Source organism: Tachypleus tridentatus, chromosome 10, assembly GCF_004210375.1.
Source record: "Tachypleus tridentatus isolate NWPU-2018 chromosome 10, ASM421037v1, whole genome shotgun sequence".
In the NCBI taxonomy this organism is placed as follows: domain Eukaryota; kingdom Metazoa; phylum Arthropoda; class Merostomata; order Xiphosura; family Limulidae; genus Tachypleus; species Tachypleus tridentatus.
In genome coordinates, this window is record NC_134834.1 from 25744551 (window position 1) to 25772266 (window position 27716).

The 27716-nt window shown below is 34.8% G+C and overlaps 2 protein-coding genes across 4 annotated transcripts in view; one reads left to right on the forward strand and one right to left on the reverse strand.

The window, feature by feature from the left end:
• LOC143228911 (uncharacterized) overlaps positions 1-14207 on the reverse strand; it is a 30329-nt gene extending 16122 nt beyond the window's left edge. The window contains exons 1-2 of the mRNA XM_076460357.1: positions 14051-14207; positions 613-739 (exon numbers count right to left, since the gene is read on the reverse strand). Coding sequence (XP_076316472.1) covers positions 613-739; positions 14051-14090 — 167 coding nt within the window. The 5' untranslated portion in view covers positions 14091-14207. The remainder of the gene's footprint in view (positions 1-612; positions 740-14050) is intronic.
• LOC143228913 (protein transport protein Sec61 subunit beta-like) lies at positions 7293-27376 on the forward strand. Of its 3 annotated transcripts, XM_076460361.1 has the most exons (6): positions 7336-7403; positions 15603-15835; positions 23575-23675; positions 24973-25064; positions 25570-25677; positions 26879-27376. In XM_076460361.1, the coding sequence occupies exons 3-6, from the start codon at positions 23673-23675 to the stop codon at positions 26964-26966; spliced, it is 291 nt and encodes a 96-aa protein (XP_076316476.1). In that variant the 5' UTR covers positions 7336-7403; positions 15603-15835; positions 23575-23672; the 3' UTR covers positions 26967-27376. The 3 variants fall into 3 exon arrangements, with proteins under 3 accessions (XP_076316474.1, XP_076316476.1, XP_076316475.1); XM_076460359.1 differs by lacking the exon at positions 15603-15835 and having other exon boundaries at positions 7293-7403; XM_076460360.1 differs by lacking the exons at positions 7336-7403; positions 15603-15835 and adding an exon at positions 9852-9867.
• Positions 27377-27716: the final 340 nt, after the last annotated feature.

Sequence of the window (27716 nt, forward strand, 5' to 3'; positions counted from 1 at the left end):
GTAATCAATTATTAAAATAATTAATTATTTGTTTCGAAATAAGCACAGAGCTATTTTTCGCTACACCAAGAGTATCGAAACCACATTTTTTGCGGTACGAGGTCACAGACATGCCGCTATGTCATTGGCGGGCTTTACTCAAATAAAAATAAATAAAATAGAAAAAAATATGTTTGATGACGCCATCTAGAATATATAATAATACATATTAATTACACCTTATATATACGTTTCCCTCGTATTATTTTCCACCATCTTGTTTATTCTTCATTTTACTAGTTTCACACAGCAAGAACTAAAAGTAATTTTTATTTGCCTTTTCACAGAAACAAGTTTACGAAATAAAAAATATTAATTTTTGTTTCATAATTACAGGTATAAGTAAGGTATTTTTAATTCAGTTAAACTGTAGTGTCATTTTTAAAGGTTTAATGATGTGGCTGTTGAAGTAAAGTGTTAAATTTTAGCAAAATATATTTAACAGAGGGCGCTAATCACTATAAAACTTATAAATGATACAAAATGTGTAGTAAAAGGTAAAGACATTTGTTCAAGGTTTTATTAGAGTTTATTATTATTATTATTATTACAGAGTAGAATTATTTAACATACCTGCAATGTTCGTGAAGGGCAGTTTTAGGAAAATATCTGCTATCTTTTCCAATTTTTTCTAAGATTCCGGTTTGACACTTACTGGCTTCCGTACCATCACATTTATATCCTCTAGAATGTACACTAGCTGGAAGAAAAGTTAAAACAACATTGGTTGAAAAAAAGCATCAGTGGAAAAAAATATTTTTAAATATAATTTTTTGATACATTAGCTGTGCATATGAGAACTACAAGCCAATCAAACTCACTTTATAACTAATTTACAAGAAGTACACGACGTTTTAAATTAGAATATAAGAACAGGAAATGCTTGTATTTATTTGTTCGAACAACGTTATATTTCAACCATTTAGAAAATGTGCTCGCACCATAACAGTTGTTGTTGTAAGAAATGATTTACATAAGTAGTGTTCCGACCATTGTTTAGTTTGTTGTATCTCAGCCAGTTTGAAATTCTTCTTCCAAATACATCTCTGATTTGAATCCGCAAAGTATCACATAATAATAATAATAACGAACACGCACCGGCGATTAACTTGTTTTTATTACAAATTTGAGATCTATTAATTTTCGAATATGTTGTTATTTTCTCCTAACTTGCGAATTCTGGCATTGAACGAACAACTTTTTTGGTAGTTACTTATTGGAGGTTCGGTATGGCCAAATGGTTAAGGCGCTCAAATCGTAATCTGAGGGTCGTAGGTTCGAATCCTTGTCGCACCAAACATGCTCGCCCTTTCAGCCGTGGGGGCATTATAATTCGTTGTAGCCCAAGAATTGGCGGTGGGTGGTGATGACTAGCTGCCTTCCCTCTAGTCTTACACTGCTAAATTAGGGACGGCTAGCACAGACAGCCCTAGAGTAGCTTTGTGCGAAATTCAAAAAACAAACAAACAAATAAAATCGGCCATCTTGGAAGAAGCTTCAACTATAAAGTTGGGAGACGACTTAAATGAGTAGTGAAAGACACTATTCCATGTGAATTACCCTAATTAAAACTATAGATATCATTTAGAGTTGAATAACCTAAAGAGTGTCATGAAGGAAAAGGGTCTTTAGTGTAATGGTTGATCAGTCTCTTAAGCCCTCCAAGCAGTGTCTTGTTGCTAGTGGCAAAGCAAATAGTATTTTAAATTCTACAGAAATACTGTATGTAAGCCTAAAGAGGTTTTAATTTCATTGTATACGTAGGTCACCGGTTAGGCTACATTTGGAGTATTGTGTTAAATCTTGGGTTCCTTGCCTTAGGAAAAACGTTGGATTGTTAGAAGTGGTTCAGAGGAGGGTTACTAAACTGGTACCTGAAATGGAGGGGTTGTCATATGAGAAGAGATTAAGATCCTTAAAATTGTTTTGTCTTGAAAAAAGAAGAGTTATGGGGGATCTGATTGAAGTGTTTAAGATTCTAAAAGGAATTGATAATGTTGATGTATCAACATTTTTCATATTTAACGTCGAGAATTATAGAACAAGGACACACAAATATGATATAGGTTTAGGTATAGTATGAGCGTTTACGGCTAAGGCAGTTTTAGTCCTCAAATAAGGCGTTTGGCCTACGGAATTGGTTGCTTTCGAATGTTGTGGATATTGTAAAGTTTGGCGAAACGTTGTACATTTGTAATAATGTTTTTTTTACTAACAGTGAAGCCGTCTACAAACTATATTCTCTAAAAAGTAGCGTTCCTTGTTATCAAATTTCAAGCTTCAATTATATTGTACGTTTATTTGGTAGATGTAAATTGTTGACATAAAAGATTTTACTGAAAACGTTGTGTATGATTTAGATGGTATTATCCATTATTTGCTGCTGGTTAAACGTTGTGTATTATTTAGATGGTATTATCCATTATTTGCTGCTGGTTAAACGTTGTGTATTATTTAGATGGTATTATCCATTATTTGCTGCTGGTTTGAAATATGTTGTTTCATATTAATAATCAACATTTTTATCATCAGATAAACGTAAGTATTAATATAGTCAATAAATATATTTTCTTATGATCATGTGAAATTCGAGTTGGTAAGCCGTGTACCACCACAACACTCACATTACTGTAATTTATTCTAATCGATTGTCTTAATATTGAGGAACAATAAAAGCAGTAAAAGTGAAAATGCACCGAATCATTAGTTGTATACCTTCGCTATTATAATTACGAAGGGAAGAAATGTTAATACTGAAATAAATGCATATAACCAATTCATGAGATTATATATAATTATGACCAGGTCAATAAACAGCCAAACGTAAGATCTTAATGAAATTTTAGGCTCGAAAGTAATTTAACTAATTTTAATCGCATTCTTCGTAGAAACTGCTCCAATAATTTAAATATTTGACGTACTGCTGATATAATTATTATAAATAATTCAAACATTTCAGGTTTGTTTTTAATTTCGAATACTTTAATTAAAATAATCTATGACTGTAACAGATTTACTGATCTATATTTATTTTAATATCAATATTTGGTTTAGTTAAATATATATTTAGAAATGCATGTAACTTATAGTGCTAGATATGTGTTGCGAAATTCCCTCCTACTCTCTAAATCTGTAGAAGATTCTTGAGTCTAAGAATCAACAATGTGCTATGCGGGTAAGTAAAATACTGTTGCCAACTATATTTTTGAGAACCTCGCCTAAAGTTTATAAATCGAAGCTCCGAGAGACAATTTTAATATTATTGATTTGCAACAGTTAGTGTACTATAAACCTCGGAAACTAAAACTATGATAAACGCTTATTAATGGGAAGATTAGATATTTGGCCAGAACGTTTGTTTATTTCAAACATTACAAGCCGTATAAATACAATGAACTAACTTCAGACATTGGTATTTCTACGAGAACATTAGATATTCTTGTCGGGAAAAAGCTTACATGTGAAGAAGCTAGCTAGCTTCCATCAAGTGAATTGTATCTGTGTATAAAACACAAAATTAATCGCTCATCGTGAACCGTCGATACAATATTCACTTCCAAACCAAATAGAAAACTCAATATTGTTTCTAAGTTTGTAAACCTTTTGTATACAAATCATTATTTGTAATAACCATTATTATAAATTGTAGTATTGCTTGTATATTTGTTTTAAGAAAGAACATTTTGTGCATCAACTGTGTTGGCAAATATAATAACTTTGATACACACCAACATTAAATTAACTTTTAAATTCAGATTGAAATTTTAGGCTATATGAAATCGTAATATATTAACACAATAAATCGGAGACTCGTCGAGATAAATTATAATACATAGCATAACTATTTTTTTTGAGGTTGTTAAAATTTATGTTTCATGTTTTTAAACTACAACTCTATTTGAAATAAATTTTAAAACACGCAGGTCAGAAACCAAGAAAAGAAAAAGTAAACTATTGATAACGAACTTATATTTGGGCTAAGAATTATTTTACATCTTATTGTCAAAATCTCCTTTCCGCGTTAACTTACTTCACTGTGATGTAAGTGTCTTTTGTAGTTTCATCGAATTGGATGAATTTTTTTTTTCAAAGCTGCTTGTGTACACCAATAACGCTATGGCTACTTCAAAACAAATTATTTTATTTCGAACTACCATAAGAGAGAAGTCTCTCTCACAAGACTGGAGGCGCCTTTCCATTTACGTCAGCACCAATCGTGATGAGAAGTGAATAATAGAGGTTCAGTAGAGAGAAAGTACACAACGGTGCCAAAGTGTCGGGGCAGTCCTTAGATGAGAGAAAACCGAAGATCACTGTTTTCCTGACCAATTTGATTGCCCCCTAGTGGCACAATGGTATGACTGCGTTTTATACCGCAAGAATCCAGGTTTCGATACTCGTAGTGGGCGGAGCACAGATAATTCTTTGTGTAGCTTTGTGATTAATTACAAACGGTAACAACAACCAACTTGATTCAACTTGATTACTGTCGGAAATTCAGACAAAGTCAAGTGGCTAGCATGGTTAGTGTCGTAATTAAGGAAAACAGAATGCAGCTTTCCAATGTTTCCTTATTGTTCAACCACTTGCGCAGAATGTGGACACACGTCTTACTAATTGCGATTGGTGATTGAACAGAAGAATCAACTAAACAAGTCTTGGTGTAATACACGAAGTAAAATAATAAAATAATAATAACAGAAATTTCAGTCGCGTAGTTCATTCGGTCCTAAATATTATTAACTTGATGTTTGATAAGATGTTTTGCTTTTTATTTTACATTTTACGTTCAGGAAGAATAAATATTTCGTTGCAAATGAAACATCGTTAAATGTATACCGATTGTTATGAAGACACTCTCAACAATAGCTTTTTTTTTCTGAACTTAGTAGAAACTAAGAGACAATTTGCTAAATGACAATACGAGTTACAAACTTCAAACAGTTGCGACAATAAAGTAAAATTGCTTACGTTTGTACAATATAGATTCTGGGATCAAACAATCTGTACTTGATCGATATTAAATCAATTTATTGATCTTATTCGTCTCCAGTCGAAAAACAACAGACTAGTTCGTTCTATAGCGAGACCATAAAATGTAATACCAAAGAAAAAAAAGAGGCAATCAAAACTAGTTGAGAAAAGTTTCCAAAAGAGGGCGTAACTTCATTTCACAGTTGGTGTGTGTGTGTGTGTTTTCTTACAGCAAAGTCACATCGAGCTATCTACTGAGTCCACCGAGGGGAATCGAACCGCTGATTTTAGCGTTGTAAATCCGGAGACATACCGCTGCACTAGCGAGGGGCCCCACAGTTAGTAGTAAGTTATTTTTATTTTGCATTTAATCTTAATTTAATCTGTAGGAAGAATAAACATGTCGCTACGAGTAATATTTATATCATTAAATATTTACCGGTTCTTACGAACTGTTATGTCGATAAGTACGTTTCGCACATTCAGTTATGAAAAGTGACAACCAGTCTCATAATTCAGTGCCCGGCATGGCCAGGTGGGTTAAGACGTTCGACTCGTAATCTGAGGGTCGCGGGTTCGAACCCCCGTCGCACCATACATGCTCGCCATTTCAGCCGTGGGGGCGTTATAGTGTGACGGTCCATCCCACTATTCGTTGGCCAAGAGTTGGCGGTGGGTGGTGATGACTAGCTGCCTTCCCTCTAGTCTTACACTGCTAAATTAGGGATGCCTAGCGCAGATAGCCCTTGTATAGCTTTGCGCGAAATTCCAAAAACAAAACAAAAAAACATAATTCAGTTAAAAAAAGCTAAGTAAAACTATTGCGGTAGCAGGTTCGTTGGCTTCCATCTGGCCAATAACTCGAAATGAGAGATAGTTAACCCCGAGCTCTAATGGTCTTTCACCTGGCCTTAATCTACGTAACACATTACATGCCATTCATGTTGAAAATTCCAATTTCAGTCTTTGAAACTTAGCTACGAAATGTTATATTATTTCAAATATCGAACATGTTTAATATTTCATTAACTTTGGAGAGCTGAACTCAAAGTAGTTAGTAGGACGAAATGAAAAGCACATGAACATCCGGGTTCTAAACATTTTGATTTGAATGTGTTGTATAGTAATAATGTTTTCGCGACTTCTAATTTTGCTCTCTTTTATAAAACAGAAACAGACTGCGACTCACAAATCCTTCCATTCGTAGTCCAAGTAGGCTAACCACTAGGCCACGCCCGATCAAATCGTCAAGTATAAGAAAACTATGACAATTGCGTGCTCATGATGGTCTATGTTAGATTTTATTTGTTAAACTATGAATTCCGAAGATATTACCATTACACGCTAACTGTCTTATTATAGGAGTATAAAACAGATTAGTAACAGTTCATACGTTAGCCATTTCACTAAGAGTAGCGCCTGCCTTCCTGTCTGTGTTGTTGTGACTCCAGAATAGTTACATTACAATTATCGGGCTTTACCCTATAATGAAATCGATTTTCTCCAACGTTCAGAGTACGAATGACGACCTTTATATGTATATATAAGCTTTTTCATAATCTGAATATTTAGAGTATCTAATACAAACATAACTTGCACCTACAACTTGAAACTTAAGTTCATAAGTGCTACGAAAGGTAATGTAAGACTTAATAGATTTTTTTATTTATATTTTTAATCATTTGAACGCTGTGGATGTTTCGTAATTTAAATATCCTGTCACAAGGGTATAAAGACAGAGCTGAAATGTATTTTAGAGAAAATAAACTTGGCTGTTGTATGGAAACTGTAGATATTAAATAATATAAGACTGTAGCTATGTCTTAAATATTATAAAGTTGCTTTAGCAATATTTAGAGCAATTTCTTCAGTTTGTTTCTTGGAATTTGCACAAAGCCACTCCAGAGTTTACTGCATTAACTGTCCCTAAACTTGATTAGATAAAACTAAATAATGCAGCTAGAAAACACCGCTAATCAACAACTAGTGCTATTTTTTTTAACCAACAAATGAATGAGATGGAACGTCACATTATAACGTCCCTATGACTGACTGGAAGGACGAACCTTAACCGCCAAACTATAAAGTTCTTATTACGAGCAAAGTCTTTTTATTGTGTCGACAAAAGTTTTTATTTCTTCATGATATAATTACATTTAAATGAAGTTAACTAAGTAAACAAAATCACGAGGAAGGACTGCGTTAACTAATAACTATTTTTAGTTAAAAATAAGGTAATTTAAGAAATTGGCACTACTTGATGCGGATGTACACCTTGAGCCGCATATAAAAGCATGACGTTCACACTAAACTTAGTATAGTGATATGGTTCAGTGTCGTGTTAATTAGTGCCTCTACCATACTGGAGGCAGGATTGCTAACGTCAGGAGGTAAGTTTTAAATTACTTACCCCCAAATGGTAGTACCTTATTTTTTATTTTATTTATTTTTTTATTTTATTTATGTTTTTATATTTTAATGTTTATATTTTTTTTTTTTTTTTTTAGTTTATATTTTTCTTATTTTAACTTTGGAGAAAAGTCAGGCCCAGTATGGCCAGGTGGTTAAGGCACTCGACTTTACTTAATTAGTGTTTCTTTTACTGTATCACTATAATGGTAGATTGGTAACAGAGATACCTGATGAAGTGTATTCTTTTCTACAAGTTTTCTTTTTTATCACAAGTGTTCCATTGTTTTCTTTGTTTTATTAATGTTTTTCATGTAATTTGATTTAGATACTTACCGCTAACCATTACTTCTTTTATATTTTCTAATTCATTTTATACCTTTTGTTGTAATTTTTTAACAAGGTGGTATCTTGCAATGTTTTCTCTCCATATGCTAATTATTTAACTAGTGTTTTATTTCATGTATTTTTGTTTATACCCCCTCTTTGAGGTGGGATGAATAAAGAGAAAAATTAAAAAAACTCGACTCGTAATCCGAATGTCGCGGGTTCGAACCCCCGTTACACCATATATGCTCGTTCTTTCAACCGTGGGGGTGTTCTAATGTAATGCTCAATCCCAATTCTTTGGTAAAAGAGTAGTAGCCCAAGAATTGGGGGTGAATGGTGATGACTATCTGCATTCCCTCTAGTTTTACACTGCTAAATAATTAGGACGACTAGCGTAGATTGTCCTCGAGTAGCTTTGCGCGAAATTCATAAACAGTCACCACCCCACAACTGTCTGCAAGCAGTGAAGGGCGATATAGATGTAGGATGTTGTGGGCTTGAGCACCCACATCTCGCTCTCCAAATAGAAATTAGGAGAGCGGTGTATCCCCACCGCAATGTGGGTCCTACTTTTTTGCAGTCACCTCCAAAACTTAGGATACATTTTATAATCCCACGTTGTTGCTTGTACCCTAGGATCTTTTTGAAAATATGTAGTGTATTTTGTTTATGGCTTAAAAATTTATGGTTATAAGATATATAATCAGTATTTTTGTTATTATATCTTATCACATTTTAGAGAAAATGAAGCTTACGTGTAACATGGTATCTCCGGCATACAAACCTAGATACTCTGTAAACATTTGGGATCTGTGGGATTGCATACTGCACCAACATAACATTGATATAAACATAACTTGATTTACCTTCAACATCTGTCTTCTTATAAAAGCGCAGACTGATTTAGTTTGCTTAAAATATATTGTTAATTGTCTCACAAAATTGACCGGACAAGCTCTTGTTGACTCATATCCGTCAGGTGACATAATACAGTGTGGTAAACACGTGTTGACTCATATCCGTCAGGTGATATGAAACTGCAAAACTGCCTTCCCCAGTGGTACAGTGGTACGTCTAGATTTATACCGCTAGAAACCGGGTTTCGATACCCAGGGTGGGCAGAACACAGATGACCCTTTGTGTAGCTTTGTGCTTAACTTCAAACAACTAACACAATACCTGTCTCCAGGGTTGGGGTAAGGAACAAGAAACTGAAAATGATTGATATCAGTTACACACTGAACACATCCCACGTGGCCATTTGAAGTCAGTTTCAGCTGAGTTCTCACGTGATTACTAAGTAACTTGACCCATTATGAGGAATATACTGTTACCAATAAACGTTTAATGAAGATATAATGAGGACGTGTCCTCCTCACCTATATAAATTATGTCTCCTCACCTATATAAATTATGTCTATATATCCACCCTCATATAAGTAATTGTTCATGTCTGATTTGAGTTGTTTGTAATACCAGTGTGCTGGTAATACGAAAAACTTTGTAACATATTGTGTTAAAAGTTGGTAGGCAGAGAAATTACTTTTTCTAATTATTTAGATGTGTTTACTAAAACCTAATTAGTAACGTCTCGACTGTGTTCAAATGTACGGTTACACCAGACGTATTGACGCACACTCACTAGCTTATTACTATTAAACTGATGAACGTAACACAATTTTTCACTCGTAAGTATTCATTTTAAATTCGTTACGTATCAGTTAAATAAATTTTATCGATTTTAATGTACAAAAAATGAGTAGTGTCTGTAACATTCGTGTGGCAAACAAAATCCCATCATATATGGCACCTTATAAAGTGTATTTAATGTACGATACGAGCATCCACTTAACTCAGCAATATCACATCTCACTGGATAAACTTAAATAATGAAACTTTTATTGGTAATTACATGCGATAGTACTGATTCGGTGCCTCATTATCTACCCAAAAGTTATTTTCATAGGTCTAAACTGTCACGTATTCGCAGTGGTATTGCTGATGTAAAATGATGGTTGTTTCAGATATTCAAACTTTCATCAATATAGCTCTTTCTGCAAATATTTACAGATCTTTATCATCCGAAGTCTTGGAATATGCTATTGTTGCAATAAGGTAAATGCTAAACTTGTTTTTTTCTGCTTATGTCTATTTATAATTGTACTTATTTTATTATCATGGATGTTAGTGAGCACTCGTTTGGTAAAATATAACGTTTGTCTTTGGCATTTTCAAAAAAAAGTGACATATTCATATACAGTTTACTTGATATAGCAGTAAGTTAAAATAATGTTTGTTACATGCAGAAGGTGGTCATAAACAACCTTGGCTCATGTGGCATCATCACTGATGCCTGTGATTAGAAGGTGAGTGGGCAGAATCTAGAAAGCCTCAAGAGACATTCACAAAAAGAGGGCTTACATCTTTGGAACAAGCTCAGTCCAGCTCACATGTCGTCAGACCTGACGAGAAGGGAGGTCATGGGGAGCTACAGTCCTGGAGAAATATGGGCTAACGAATAATGTATTATAATTTTCATGATATACTTAAGGAAAAATCACAGTACTGCGAGAAATCGCTTTGCCTCAAAAAATGTAAATTCTCAACACATTTGGCTTCCTTCCACTAGAGAAATTATTCATACGCCCGTGAATGTACTATGAATTAATGAAGACTTCGAAAAGAAGCCCCTGCATGACCATCTTGCTGACCATTCACCAAGTTCAAGTGTTTATAATGCTCTATACCTCTGTCTGAAGAAGTTACAGCTGAAATGTTTTACTACTGATGAACTCACATACAGGTTTACTGAGCTTTTTAAGAAGTTATTTGACATATTTAAGTTAAGGAATCTTTTGGCTCGCAGCTAGAAGGTAGCTACGAAGTCCACCAGCAAGAAAATTATGATGCTGTTATTTAATGAAAATTATCAGTGTACGCAGTAACAGCGAATGATCAAAGGTTAAGTTCGTCACCACTGCAACATGCTGGGCAGCCATCATAAATCAAAGCTTTTTGTGAACAATACATCCAGATGCATAGTAAATCACGTATTTGTTGTACTGCAAGTTAAGTCAGAATCGTCTTGAGCTGTTCCTTCTTGCTCTCACGTCATCAAATGGTTTTTAACTATAGCCAAACCGTACGCCAACTCATCACATCATGAAGGAGGATGCTGTTTTAGCATGATGTGAAAGGAGCTGATGAAAGCTACATCCTGAAGGATACGACAAAAGTCCAAACAATTAAATCGCTGTTAGATGCAGTGCCAAACAAGTCTCAAAATACCTTAGTTTCTAAACACTAAGACACCTTGCTGTCAACTGACGAATCTGGTGCTGACTCTGATGCTGTCCAGAACATTCCTACCCTATCACTCTACAAGAAGGCTACTGTGGACCACATTGCTGGAATTGTGGTTTATGTGGTCAACAAGATGATTAATTATCTTCAGTGTCAAGTAACGCTGAGAGTAGCTGAGTGTAGAACCAATGAGCCACATCAAACTCTCAAGCAAACTGAAAGGTGTCTCCATGACCTGTTGGTTTCAGATTCAGATCTTGCCCCGAGACATGGAATATCATTTTTTTATAACCCACGCATTTATAGCAGAGGTGCATACTCCACTTAGGTAAATTACTCCAGTACATGTTTGATTCCGAGCTTCATAGCAGTTACATAATTGCTTTCGAAAAGCTCATGTCCCTGCGGTTCACAGGCCTAGCTGACGCTCATAAGTTGGTTAGCAAACAAAACTTGGTAAGTTAATATTATTTAAACGTCAGTAGAATTTTATTGACAATTACGTGTAATTGCACTGACTCAGAACCTAATTATTTACACGAAAAGCGATTTAGAGTTTTTTTATGGAAAACTATTACATACTTGTCTTTGTAAAATATATCACTGTGAAATGAAGGTTCTTTGTTTCTTTTCACAATTAGTTAATTTGCTTGAATGTTTTCTAACAAAGCAATATTTGATTATCTCCTGTTTCATTCGCCAGGAATAGAACCCCAGATTTTAGAATTGTAAGTGCATAGACTTGTTTTGTTTTTGAATTCCGCACAAAGCTACTTGAGGGCTATCTGTGCTAGCCGTCCCTAATTTAGAAGTGCAAGACTAGAGGGAACACAGCTAGTCATCACCACCCACCGCCAACTCTTGGGCTACTCTTTTACCAACGAATAGTGGGATTGACCGCCACATTATAACGGCCCCACTGTTAAAAGGGTGGGCATGTTTGGTGCGACGGGGATTCGAACCCCCGACCCTCAGATTACGAATCAAAGGCCTTAACCCACTTGGCCATGCCGGGCCCATAAACTTGTTGCTGTATCACCGATCGTGTCAGCTAATTTCCTTAGAATTTAAGTACATGTTTTCACTTATCAACACATTGTTACATCAATCTAAGAAATATTTAATTTATCAACATAATACATATATATTTCATATTTGTAATTATTAACGTATTTCCTCTCTCGTCCTCTAGTGGCTAAGCATTACGTCTGTGAGGTTATTGCACAAAAACTAATTGCGTCACTCTTGGCGGACACATCACATTGTGTAGCTTTATGATTACTAACAAACAAAGTGTGTTTTGTGTTTTTCTTATAGCAAAGCCACGAAGAACTATCTGCTCAGCCCACCAAGGGGAATCGAACCCCTGATTTTAGCGTTGTAAATCCGGAGACATACCGCTGTACTAGCGGGGGGCAACAAACAAAGAAAATCCTTTTTCCAGCATCAGACATTATTAATCATAATAACAATACATTAGGCTGTAAAAATACCAGAACAGGGATAACTGATGGATTCTGTCACAAAAGTGTTTTTTAATGATTACCGAGCATGTGAAAAATTAATAAAAATTTTACTCGTAAATGTTACAAGTGCGTCATATCTCACTGATAAATTTAAATTAAATTAGATGGCTAATCCTCTCTTGTTTTATTTATTAAAGTTGCTCTAAATTCGTCTAAATGAATAACCCCTTCACTCAGCATCAGCAGAATTTGTGACAAACTAACAAATAATTACGTTTTTATTGTAGAAAGTGGAAGTAATTCTTCTATAGAAAAAAAAATGCCGCCACAGTGTCCTTTGTCTTATCTGTGTTATCCGTTTATGAATTATAATACAGACTTAAAACACCCATTAAACTAATGGGTTTGTTTCGAATTTCGCGCAAAGCTACATGAGGGCTATCTGCGCTAGCCGTCTGTAATTTAGTAGTGTAATACTAGAGGGAAGACAGCTAGTCATCACCACCCATCGCCGACTCTTGGGCTACTCTCTTTTACCAACGAATGATGGAATTGGTCGTGACATTATGATGCCCCATAGCTAAGAGGGACAAACACGTTTGGTGTGACGGAGATTCGAACCCACGACCTTAAAATTGCGAGTCGAGCACCTTAACCATCTTTTTCGTCTCTTCTGTCTAAATTATTCTATTCATGTTATGTTTAATATAACATATCAGACGTAGCGAGTAACTTCTGTAAGGTTAATGTTAAAGAATCAGATCACTCGTACTCTTTAACCAGCCCACTGTATACGTTATATATACTATTTACTAATTCATTGCATGTTGTACTTGTCACAGCACATTAAAATCTATTTTCTTATGGATTAAGTAGGAAACAAGTATGAAGAAGAAAAACATTGATTATTTTTAATGTCCAATGTTTATTTTTTAAAGAAATGCTCCATTTCTTCTTGACCTGAATTTGGTCCGGCATGGCCAGGTGGGTTAAGGCGTTTGACTCGTAATCTGAGGGTCGCGGGCTCGAATCCCTGTAACAACAAACATGCTTGCCCTTTCATCTGCGGGGGCGATATAATGTGACGGTCAATCCCACTATTCGTTTGTAAAATAGTAGTCCAAGCGTTGGCGGTAGGTGGTGATGACTAGCTGCCTTCCCTGTAGTCTTACACTGCTATATTAGGGACGGCTAGCGCAGATAGCCCTCGAGTAGCTTTGTGCGAAATTCAAAACAAACAAACAATGACCCAAATTTAATTAAGCCTATTTTTATTCTCACATTTCTAAGTTTCAACCCTGAATATTTCCCTCCATACCTGTCTTATTTCGCATATGTATTACTAAAGTCTTCTAGCGTATGTCAATTCAGAGTAATATATATAAAAGCTTTCAAAAATAGGTATTTTATTGGAATGAAAAGAAAAATCAACTCCGAGGACACTTAATTGTAAGCTCCACACTAATCGTGTTTATATCAACGAAACAGTGAGGTAAAAAAAGAAAATGGAACATTTTTTAAACTCTTACCTTGAAGTACTAGAAATAGAAACATGGGTAACTTCCACATCTCAAACGTCTTCTCTCAGCAGGGAAAAAAAACAAACAAACCTCAACTTGGCAACCGTTAACTCTGAAGTTTTGCGCTCTGATCCACTTCATGTGTTTATATATTGCACACTGGAATAGCCTACTGACAACTGTAGGGAGTACAGTTTTCAGCAGCGATTGAAAGAGGAAAATTCGGTTAAAACCGTTGGAACTCTTCTTTGAAATTTATTGCTTACTTTATATTTTGTTCTTATTTATTTATATATTTATTTATTTTTTAGGTTTCACAGACATTTACTCGCTTTATCACAATTTTCTAACGATTGCATTAGTTAGTTATTTGGGCCCCGGCATGGCCAAGCGTGTTGAGGCGTTCGACTCGTAATCCGAGAGTCGTGGGTTCGAATCCCAGTCGCACCAAACATGTTCGCCCTTTCATCCGTAGGGGCGTTATAATGTGACGGTCTATCCCACTATTCGTTGGTCAAAGAGTAGCCCAAGAGTTGGCGGTGGGTGGTGATGACTAGCTGCCTTCTCTCTAGTCTTACACTGCTAAATTAGGGACGGCTAGCGCAGATAGCCCTCGTGTAGCTTTGCGTGAAATTCGAACAAACAAACAAATCTTAGTTATTTTAAAATCAGATATTTCCTGTCAGAAAATTTCGAATTATTAGTTTGTTTGTAGTTAAGCGTAAAGTGGGCAATCTGCACTGTGTCCACCACGGGTATCAAAGCTCAAATGTTAGCGTTATAGGTATTCATATTTACCTAATTATGGAAAGGATCAGAAACAGAAAAGACCATAAGAAAAAAAAGTATTATTACCACAAACTTCGTGTTTATTTTGTAATTGTAACTGAAGATAAAATGTCTCTGTGGGATATACGTATATTTGTTTTTGGCTTCTTTTGAGTTTCGCGCAAGGCTATAGTAGGGCTATCTGCTCTAACTGTTCCTAATTTAGCAGTGAAAGATTGGAGGGCGGGCAGATAGTCATCACCACCAACCGCTAGTTTTTGGGCTACACTTTTACCAATGAAAAGTGGAATTGATTGTAACATTATAACGCTATCACGGCTGAAAGGGCGAGATTACTTGATGGGACGGGGATTCGAACCCGCGACCCTGAGACTGCGAGTCAAGCGTCCTAACCATGTATACGTATGTAAATAAATTATTCCCAGATAACAATAGAATTCGGGGTTTCTTTCTTGCAGCGGACGTAGCTTTATGAGGAAACAAATGAGTTAGCAAAACAAAACGCAAAAATAATTCGTTCCTATTCATGTAATCCGTACAGAATGTTATAAGCACAGTTCACGAGAAATGTATTTAAAAACTTAGTCACTGCATGTGTGAACTCACAACAATATTTCGTTTTAATTACGATAAAAAATGATTTGCTGGCGAAACTTCTGTGTTTGTTAAAGAAATGCTTAAGCCAACAGATCATGGTTACAATGTTCAGTACTGTTTGTTAATGTTAATGATCACAATGTTCGTTGTTGTTCCAAAGTTTATTTATTTGTAGTTGCACTGTGAATAAAGAATGACTAAGAATAGAGTCGCTAGAAGGATTAAGGCGTCCGACTCGTAAACTGAGGGTCGCGGGTTCGAATCCCCGTCGCACCAAACATGCTCGCCCTTTCAGCCATCGAGGCGTTAAAATATGACGGTCAATCCCACTACTCGTGGGTAAAAGAGCAGCCCAAGAGTTGGCGATGGGTGGTGATGACTAGCTGCCTTCCCTGAAACATCTTAAAGGTTAGTTATTGAAGTCAGTCTCTGCGTTGTTTAACAAACGTATCTAAACAGAGAAGTTTCAAACAGTAATTCAAATTTGTTGGAAAGCTTGAAATGCTCCTCAGTAACAGCCGTATGTCTGCGGACTTACAACGTTATAATCCATGTTTCGATGCCGGTCAGAGCACAGATGACCCATTGTGTTGCTTTGTGCTTAAATTCAAACAAAAAGATTGAAATAACGTGTTTAAAATATACTGATGAACAAAGTAAGAAGCTAGAAACATTTCTCTTGTTTATAAAAGTTTATATTGTTTTGCTGAAAATGTTGGTGAGTTCAGCATGGCTAGGTGGTTGGGGCGCTCGTTCGAATCCCCATTGTATCAAATATACTCGTCCTTTAAGCTGTGGGAGCGTTATAATGTGACGGTCAATCCCACTATTCGTTGGTAAAATACTAACCAAAGAGTTGACAGTAGGCAGTGATAACTAGCTGCGTCCCTCTAGTCTTACACTGCTAAATTAGGGACGGCTAGCACAGATAACTTTGCGCGAAATTCAAAAACAAACAAACATTTTTGTAATTAATATTTTAACCTAATCGCCATGGACTGAAGTGCCAGGTCAGATGACCACAGGTTTAGAGAAGGTCAGTCTAACTTTGACTTGCAATGGAGCAGCAATTGCTACTGTATGGATTGTTGCGGATTGAACTGAAAACCAGATTGACTGTCACGATTTCGAGATACCCCTTGCTTGAGGTGCAGCACGGGTTCAGATGAATCAGATGGCCCTTGTTAGAGGTGCAGCACGTGTTCAGACGAATTAGATATCCATTGTTAGAGGTGCAGCACGTGCTCAAAGGAATCGCAATGCCACCAATGGATCGATTTTTAAAGTGGGCAAATTATTCTTAGGGTTTCATTTTGAAGAAATTTCAACGTAGAGGTAAATTCAAAGAAACATTTCAATTAGAAAAAAGAAACATATAACAAATTTTCAATTGATATCAGCGTTACTAAGAGTAAAACAGATTACAAAAACTGATTTTTTTTTAGTACAATGAAAGAAAAATCCTTATTATTAGTTACAGCCGACTTGTTACCATGATCACGGTTACTAGCCCTGGTGATGGATGGTGATTGTGTTACCGAAACTGGCCGGCTGGAACTAATAATAATGATTCTCCTTTTATTGTATTAAAAAAAAACACGTCGGTTTTTGCGCTTTTCACTTTTAATATAGTAGGACAGTGTGTCTGAAAATAAACTCCATCAACCGTGTTTGAGTTTTAATGTCTTGTTCTTCACTCGCTACTGTGAGACCTACTTTTTTACGTGCTTCTTTTCTCTAAGAAGCACAGACGATTTGTGAATTCAGCACATCTAGTCTGTTGCAGAGAAAGTAGCGAATCCAAAAATAGATTAGGCCTCTAAGTTATCTTTTTTTTTTTTTTTTCTTCACTGAAATCCATGTTTTGGTGAGTAAAGTTTTGGTTTGGATTCCGCGCAAAAGTCAAGAAATTTATTTATGATAACATTACTAAAGTACTTCTTTTCCATAATGTTGTTATGGTCGTTGTACCGACCAGAATTATCGTTATTTTATGATTAATGTACCTCTTATTTATTGTCCTTCTGTAATCGTCATGGTAGCAGATATTATCAGTATTTGATTAATTATTATGGTACTTTGTATTTTGCTGTTGCCTTGGGGGCCCCAGTGGCTCAGCGGTATGTCTGCAGACTTACAACGCTAAAGTCCGGGTTTCGATACCCGTGGTGGGTAGAGCACAGATAGCCCATTGTGTTGCTTTGTGCTTAATTCAAAACAACAACAACAGATGTCGCTTTGGTCGTTGTGTTCTATAAGTATTTAATTATTATTTTCGTTGTATTTTAATAACTGTTTTCCAATCTAGTATTGTCAATCTATTAACTATTAAACACATTTTTATCACGATTACACAGCAGTCAATTTGATCACGACAGGTTATTAATTTGTTATTGTGCATATATGCGCCATTTCAGTCTTAGTGATAACAATGGGAAGGTTTGGTAACTTACGTAATACGATATTTTCTAGTGCATGTAGAATGACTTGTTATTTCGTTTGTAAGGCTTAGCCCATCTTAGACAAAGAAACCCTGCAGTGGTGAAACTGAGGTCATGTATATGTGTCTTATCTGAATGCTACACGCATTCTTACATTCGCCTGCATGCTGGCTTCTTTACAAAAGATTTTTTTTCCCCAATAGTAAACGATGTGACATTCTTTAGTAATACGGAGAAACAGGAGATTCGCATTGTTTGGTTTTTAATTAAGTAGATAAAAGACAAAAGGTTGGTATCAAACTAAATAAAACACGAATAATTCAAACGGTGTCGTGAAAAGCCCTTATTATGTATATATATATATATATATATAACATTTTCCCACTGCTTTGATTTTACTTCTATGCACTACTCTCTAAGGACAGTTGTGAAATATAACAAACGTCATGGATTCAATTTCTGAAAACTTGTCTGTGTTTAACCAACGAATTCTCAGCTCGTTGAAAAAAGAATTAAGATGGTCTAACTGATACCAACAAGCCTTCTGCTAGTACAGTGGTAAGTCTACGGATTTACAACGCTAAAATCAGGGGTTCGATTCCTCTCGGTGGGCTTAGCAGATAGCTCGATGTGACTTTACTATAAAAACACACACCCACACAAAACACTTAACCTCTAGAGTTTAATGGTTTAAGTTTGTTTGAGCGCGAAATCTACACTAAAGGCTAGCTGCACTATGTACTCCATGGGGAATGGAACTCCAGATTTCGGCATTGTGACTCCGCAAGCTCACCTTCGACAATACCAACGAAAATAAATAATAATAATATTTAATATTAAATAAAGAATACTGAGATAATTATCATCCTTACTCCAATTCTGAACTGAATGTAAGTTACATAAAATTACATTTTACCAACTTAATTCAGCTCACCCTATAACAGCCGTTGTTTGATAATATAAAATGGCGCCTGAATTAATCCTGTGTTTATTGTATCCCAGTTATCCGGGAGAGACGTAATATCAAGCAAAAGGCCTCGGCGCACTTGCGGTGGCATATATAGTGTGCTTGACATAATGTTATACTTTTTGTGTTTTTTTTTCACTTTTGCTTTTGAATTATTAAAGATATTGTTATTTTAGTTACCATTTGTGATTGGTTGTGTAACCATATCCCCAAAATATTCAAACCAATAAGTTTTATTGTTGTTTGAAGCATTTCATTACACGACGATAACCAACAGCAATACAGAGTGTATTTACCCCTCAAGATAATGTGGATATTCTACAAAAAAAAAAAAAAAGATAAATAAATAAACAAAATAGAAATTTGATCTTTAGTGATTTTAGACTGTTGGAGTTGTCATTCGAACCCCATCCCAGACCACGCCTTGGTGTTGGAATCACAAGTACAAACAGAACGCTGATTGTAGAGTTGATCTTCAAAATATAGTTTAATCTAGAAATTAACGACTTGGTTCCTAACGGTAGGAATCACGTATTGCATCGTACTGAATAATTTCATACGTTTGAGTGTAACGTTCGGCCCGGTATGGTCAGGTGGTTAAAGCACTCGACTCGTAATTCGAGAGTCGTGGGTTCGAATCCCTGTCACACCAAACATGCTCTCCCTTTCAGGCGTGGGATCATTATAATATTATGATTAATCACACTATTAGTTGGTAGAAGAGTAGCCCAACAGTTGGCAGTGAGCGGTGATGACTAGCTGCCTTTCCTCCAGTCTTACACTACTAAATTAGGGACTACACACTCGTGTAGCTTTGCGCGAAATTCAGAAACAAACAAACAAACTCTTATGTTACGATGCTCAGTGTAAAGAGTTGACGAGAAACTCAAGTCATTCATTTTCTCTACATACAATACACAAAACCCAGCAGTAGTTAATAGTATTAACTACATTGTTGATGATATAATGCTTATTTCATTTGTTTGTATGTCTGGCCTGTGTATTATTGGTAATATCATGAATCAACAAATTCAAGGACCATCAAATCATTTAGCGCATAAGTTTGTAAAAAATATACAGTTTGAAGATAAACAAACCTTAAGAATTCTATAAGCAATTCTAGAGTAAACATGATAATCCCAAAATATATAATACTTCGTCTGCAAAGATCGGAGACATGTTCCTTTACTGTCAATGAACAAAACAAATTAAGCAAAGACAAGAACAACAAATATTAACATTCTAACGTGTTGTTAGAGTAAAATGAAATCCTTAGTTGTACTACAATATAAATGATTCTTAAGGTACCGATGTCTTACATATTGGCCATGGGCTATCTGTATTATGCCCACTGTGAATACCGAAACCATATTTTTAACGTTATAAGTGTTTACGCTTACCGCTTAGTCACCAAGGGGCTAATAAAATACCATTTCCTTTTCTTTTAATAACTTCCGGAAAACGGTAGTGGTTAAGGCAAGCATGCGCAGATTAAAAATTCTTTTACTATTGATCCGTGACACTATAACTGCTGGTTGAGATAACTGTCGCCATCTTTACCTGAGGAAGAATATTGTTGGCCTCCACTCGTGAAAACTTATCATAATTAACTCCTAATTTCGTAACGTTTACAAATTTTATTTATTCATCGAGAATTATACTAATTAAATAAACTATTATATTTTGTTGTAAATTATTTTTTTCAGGCTAGTTTGTAATTTTTATTTTCATGTTCTTGGTGCAAAAAATAAACAACATCCATCATATAATTTAATAAATGTGTTTTTCATAATTTTGTTGGTGAAAGAAGAGCCCAAGAGTTGGCGGTGCGTGGTGATGACTAGTTGCCTTTTCTCTAGTTTTTCACTGATAAATTAGGGACGGCTAACGTAAATAGCTCTCGTGTAGCTAGTTTTGCGCGAGTATGTATGTGTGTGTTTTCTTATAGCAAAGCCACATTGGGCTATCTGCCGACCCCACAGAGGGGAATCGAACCCCTAATTTTATCGTTGTAAACACGTAGAGTTACCGCTGTACTAGCAAAAGGGAGAAGTTTTGCACCAAATTCAAAACAAACAAACACATAATTTTTATTCCAGGCAAAGGTGTGAGGTGTACCATAAAGTATGAGACATTTAGCTTTTCAAGTAAGTAATTAGATTAGATGTAGAAGTATATCTACTCAGTATATGATGTACAATATATATCACACTACTTTAATTTAGTTTTAAAAATATTATTAAATTTATCTTGCAAGTGTCTAAACAAAACACTGCTGCAACCAGGGTCAAGTAAAAATACTTCATTAAGATATAGCAACAGAAATTCCAAATAAAACTTTCACATAACTTGAATATAAATTTTATCACCTTCAAAAACAGTTACTAAACCTGCACCTGCCAAGGATTAGGTATAAATGTTAATAAACAATACAATATAAATTTTAATATTGTTAATGTTATTAAGTATGAAAATAATTAGGCAGTGACATCGTTAAATATATTATTTTTTAAATGAGGACTAAAGTCTATAGGTGGAGGAATATTTGGCGTTTCGGTATGATATCGATCATGTTTTTTTTATTCAGATTTTTTAAGATATCAACTGGGTATTCAGGGCACGGTCCCTGTGTGCTCGTGCCTAACGACGACTTTCAAAATAGGAAAAACAGCCAGAATAAAAAAAACAAACTATTACACCAGATAATAACATAATGTTTTAAAATTAATCTGTTTCTAAATGTCAGAAACAAAAATTAGTAACAATTCTTTTACTTATATCTCGTAATCGTTTTCAAGATCAAGAAAAGCTTTTTATTTAGTGGTTAGATCATGAGATTAAATCTCATGTGGTTAGTTATTACTAGGGAACTACATAGTATTTCACAATATTAAATTTGTTTCTGAATTTCGAGCAAAGTTACATGAGGGCTATCTGCGCTAGCCGTCCCTAGTTTAGCAGTGTAAGACTAGAGGGAAGGCAGCTAGTCATCACCACTCACCACAAACTCTTGGGCTACTCTTTTACCAAAGAATAGTAGGATTGACCGTTACATTATAATATCCCCACGGTTGAAAGGTCGAGCATATTTGGTGCGACGCGGGCGCGAACCCCCGACCCTCAGATTACAAGTCGAATGCCATAATCCACCTGGCCATGCCATGCCCAAAACATCAATAACTGCACTTTAGTGCTAGGGGAAGTTTGTGCCGGTTTCATAATTCATACATACTCAAAATCAATAAGTTCCATACAGAAGATGAGTTAACACTTTAATGTAACTAAAAATATAATAATGTAATCTTATAGAATAATAAATGAACAGTAAAAAAACCATAACAAAATATAAATGTATGATACTTTACTATTTTACAAATTATAAATAATACCACAAATGTAAGATTTGTGTAACAGAAGTAACCTCAGGTCTCCCAGTGACACAGCGGTATGCCTATGGACTTACAACACTAGAAACCAGGTTTCGATATCCTTGGTGAGAAGGGCACAGATAGCTCTTTGTGTAGCTTTGTGCTTCATTTTAAACAAACAAGCGCCCCGCTAGTACAGCGGTAAGTCTACGAATTTACAACGCTAAAATCAGGGGTTCGATTCCCCTCTGTGGCTTAGCAGATAGCCCGATGTGGCTTTGCTGTAAGAAAACACACACACACTCAAACAAACAAATGGTAACCTCAGACATTTCTATGGAACAAAATTATAAGAAATACTGCTTGTTACAAAGTAACACAACAGAAAAACAAATCTGTAAAGAATGAGGTGCAGCAACTTATCAGTTGTGTACTGTTGCTATTGACAACATCGTAACCTTCATATCTAACAAGATTCATCAAAATTAGGAAGATTAGGGTAACTATAGGTTTTCTTGTTCATTTCTTTACTTGGAATTAAACGCAAAACTATACCATGGGTTATCTGTACTCTGCTCACCACGGGTCGATACACCCGGTTTCTAGCATTGTAAGTCCACAGTCATTCAGCTGTGCCACTGGGGCACAAAGGTTTGTTTGTTTTGAATTTCGCACAAAGCTTCTCGAGGGCTATCTGCGCTAGCCGTCCCTAACTTAGTAGTGTAAGACTAAAAGGAAAGCAGTTAGTGTCATCACCACCCACCGCCAACTCTTGGGCTACTTACCAATGCAATAGTGTGATTGACTGTAACATTATAACGCCCCTAAGGTTGAAACGGGCGAGCATGTTTTGGTGCGACCGGGATTCAAACCCCAGATGTTATATAATATTAACTATCATACACTTTCTGACTCATAAACTTACGCAAAAACAACAAATTTAGTTAAAATAAGTTGACATTTACTTTAATTGAAACAGTTCCAAACGAACTTGTTTGTTTTTACTTTATTGTAAAACATTTTCAAACGAAATTGGCCTGGCATGGCCGAGCGCGTAAGGCGTGCGACTCGTAATCCGAGGGTCGCGGGTTCGCGCCCGCGTCGCGCTAAACATGCTCGCCCTCCCAGCCGTGGGGGCGTTATAATGTGACGGTCAATCCCACTATTCGTTGGTAAAAGAGTAGCCCAAGAGTTGGCAGTGGGTGGTGATGACTAGCTGCCTTCCCTCTAGTCTTACACTGCTAAATTAGGGACGGCTAGCACAGATAGCCCTCGAGTAGCTTTGTGCGAAATTCCAAAAAACAAACAAACAATTCAAACGAAACTGAAAATTAAAAGATATTCAATAATAGTATTCATAATATATTTCAGATGGCACTGTATCTTTATTTATTTTTGTTGCTGACGTTGCGTGCTTTGCCATTTTAAGCCTTTCTTGTTGCTCCAACGTTCTTCGGAGAGGAATAAGCATGGTAAGTTATTAAAAACAAATATTATTGAAGTGAACAGTTAATATATAAGTTACTATATTCAATAAAAAAAATGTTATTTCTGTCTATTTTATGAACACGAGATTCAAAACTGATATTTAAAGTTTCAGTTTCTGTAATCTTTATTGTAGTTTGTGCAATAATAAGTTATTAAACTTTGTCACTAACACTGAACAACTAACTGTAAATTGAGTAATACTATAACATTTAACGTCAGTTATCAAATGAAATACTGACACTGTACTTACTTTTTGACAGTATGTTTATAGCTTGTAGCATATCATAAGTATTGCATTTAATCCTACTAAAGGCTGAAAAAATATCCATTGTTTAAATTTTTAAAACAAGTGATTCCTTCAGTTTGTTTTATTCTTTTATGTTGTCAATTCTAACGCTAACATTACCAATTAACAAAAAAGCATTAAAAGTGCTAATACAAGCAATAATAGTAATAATATATTTTATCAGTGGTACTCTGCGTGGAAATGAACGCAATAATTATAGAAGTTGACAGTACTTTAAAGGGTAAAACTTTATTAGATTTTTTTTCGTTGTCACTTTTTTGCTGGACATTACGTCTTTTAATGACATGGAATGTAATATTTTTAATAACGTCTTGCCATATGGCGTTAGGTTAGTGTATCATTTTCATAGAAGTAATATATCTTTTTGTACGTGAAAATTGCAAGAGTGACATTTTTTAATTTATCGGACAGAATCATTTTTACTATTGGTCGATGTAGGATGTTTGCCACTAAACTGTTAAATCTGCTCTTCAGAATAAAAATTAACCTGTTAAGTTTTGTGATACTAGTTATATTTATTTTAATTTTTGCACCCAAAATCCTATATTAATAAAATAGAATAGAATTGAAAAGGACTTAAGAAACAATAACTCAAAAAACCCGAGTAGAAACATTTTGTAAGGTGTCGAGAAATATTTTATCTACATAATAATGTAAATAAAAAAAGACGTTTTATATGAATAAATTCTAAACTTGTTTGATTAATGATTATGAAAGTTGGCACAAGTTGTGTTGTGTACATCAATAAATTAAAATTCTGATAATAGCTGACCAGTGACGTTTGAACATAATATACACACTCATAAGTTTATTCTTATAAAATATTCTGATTGTTTTTTTTTCCTTTTTAAAGGCTGTATGTAATGTACAGTCAATGTTGTTATATATAATGTATATATTATGAAATATAATATTGTACAGTTTGGAAGTGTGAGGTAAGAAAAATATACAAAATTACATTTCTCCTTTTTAAGCCTGCATCACCAAGTGCTACAAGTGTTGGTGGAGGTCGCTCTTCGAAAGCTATGTCACCTCGGTCATCAGGAGGTTCTACAGTTAAGCAAAGGTAAGAAACTGAATTAATTTACATTATTAAAATTATTTGGCATTGTTAAGTAGATAACATTTGCTATAATTTATGAATTACATCCTGTTATTAAATTTTGTTAATCCGTAAATTTTTATCAATCTATTAACATAGTCCTGTGAGTTATTTGTTTATTAACTAAAACACTTTTTTATAATACCTTGTGTACCTGTTAAATAAACAGTGGAGCTTAAAGTGTCAATTTATAGTAAATTTGTCACTTGTGGATTTGTACTTCCCAATGTATTATACTCTGTTATTTTATAAAGAACTACAGATCTGTGTCTGAGAAATTTTGAAAGTGGGAATTAGAAGCCATGTAGAGTAAAAATTGTTTAAATAAAAATAGTTTTACGAAATATATTCAACAATTAGTGTTTATAGTAACAAACCAAACCAGTATAGTGGTCATTCATCTCTAGAATTACCAGTTTGTTTTTTTTTCGTGCTTTGATTGGAAATAGAGTACTTGTATTTTCTAAAGAAAATCTGTTTCTGGTGGTGCTGGAGGGGGACGAACCACAGGACCCACTACTGCAGGTACTGGTGGAATGTGGAGGTTTTACACTGATGACTCGCCTGGCATTAAAGTGTAAGCAATTTCTTAGATGTATAAGAGAAAAAACACAATAAAATACATAAATGGTATATGTGACATCAGGAGGAAGTGAGAAAGACTTGATATTTATCATTACCTTTTAATCGCATCCAAACGTAGCAGTCCAGTTATAATGAACTATTTTATTGAGCCAGCTTACCATATTAGTTTTGGGTGATCTTGGTGACCACAATTTCTAGGTGAAAGAAAAAAAGCTGGGTGTCATAATGGCATTTTTTAGGTCCACAAAATCCATACTATAATTGAACAGCTTGCATGTGGATTAGTTGCAAGAAGTAGCAATGAACTTGAACAAACACATGGTAAACTTGCTAACAGGACATACAGGAATGCAACAGGCTAGAGTAGGTGGTTAGGTGGCTGCAGTCAATTATAAGGCAAGTATGAATCTTCCAGCATAATGTTAATTAAAAAACATTGTCTTATGATCAGGCCAATAAGGTATATTTGGCAAGATGGTAAAATATGAAAATTAAAGTATTTTATTTTGCTTCATTAAAAAAAAAAAGCAAACCCTAGACTTGATTAAAATTACTGTTCAATTCAAAGACAGTTTTGTCATTTATAACAAAGTCAGACTGCCATAAGAAATAACTTTAATAAAATGTTATGTTTTAGTTGGATGATTAGATTTGTGTCGATGCTTTTAACATTTGTTTGATTAGTATTCAATAAATTTCACCTGTAAATAGTTCTATACTTAATAGCTTTGTCATAACTTATAACTGTAAGGTTAATAATCCTTGAAATAATTTAAGTTAAAAAGATTTAGAAATTGTAATAATATATAATGAGGTTGAAAATTATGATTGACAAGATACAATATGCAAGTATATTTTCACATTTACAAACTGGAAAGAATATATATTTTCAATAACTGATTTATTTATGCTATAAAACAGTAAATTTACCATTAATCACCCAAGCTTTTTTTCTTGAAATTGTCATAAAAAGCATGTGTAATAAAGATGTAAACTAGATTTCAGTTCTCCCAACCAACGATTTCATTTCACTCATTTCCTTCTTATTTTTCAGTATTATATTTATTCACAATACCCAAAACATTGTTCGCTTCTCCTAAATGCATTGATTTAAGATGTTTGTACTGTTTCACTCTGCATATTAACCAAGCTATTGTTCATGTCTGACTAATGTGTTAAATGTGTATTTTTAGAGGACCCGTGCCAGTGTTGGTGATGAGCCTGTTGTTCATTGCTTCAGTTTTCATGCTTCACATTTGGGGCAAGTACACCAGAAGCTAAAAGCTGTCAAAAAAAATAAAACCTGTTAAAAAAAATTTAATTTGGTTATTGGGACCATATTGAAAAAGAATATCCTCAACATTTTGACACCAAAGCTCCATCATGTCCAGTTTTTTTTTGTATGTCATGCACAGGTTATAATTGAAAAACAAGCCTCAATTGGACTTTGGGTGTTTTTCTCAGTGATTCCATTGTTGTGTGTAAAGAAAACAAAGTATTATATGTGAGTATATGTAAGTGAGCAGTTCTGGCCTTGTCTCTGGAAGAAAATTTGAAACGTTATGGCTTAAAACTGGAATTTTCAAGAAACAGATTACACCAAGACATTGGAAAAGTTTGCTCTCCTGTACTTGTAACCATTCCAAGTTTCATCTGTAATAAAGTATATATTATTATTGAAATCATTATAATACCTGTTTGTTTGTCATCATTTCCCAATATTGTCTCAACCTTGTATTCTTCTCTGCACATTTTCAAAACCGAAATACTTTCATTTAGACAACTTTCAAATGAAGAAATATTCACATTATGACAATTTATATACCCTTTAGGATACATGCAACTTTATCCTTATGTTTTCAAGCTAATATGTAACTTAAGAGCCTTAAGTTTCCATGAAAGTATTTAATGATTCCATACAAGAATCACTCATACAAATTTCCTTCCAGTTTGTTTAAGGGACATTTTTGTTGCCCTCATTCTCTTCAAAGCTAATTTAATTGGACCTTAAAGAAAAATAATTAGAAATAG

Excerpts from the sequence above, each read along its gene's own strand:
- LOC143228913 (XM_076460359.1), top strand. Across the intron at positions 25,065-25,569 it reads GGTTCTACAGTTAAGCAAAG|AAAATCTGTTTCTGGTGGTG; the intron begins GTAAGAAACTGA and ends TATTTTCTAAAG. Across the intron at positions 25,678-26,878 it reads GACTCGCCTGGCATTAAAGT|AGGACCCGTGCCAGTGTTGG; the intron begins GTAAGCAATTTC and ends GTGTATTTTTAG.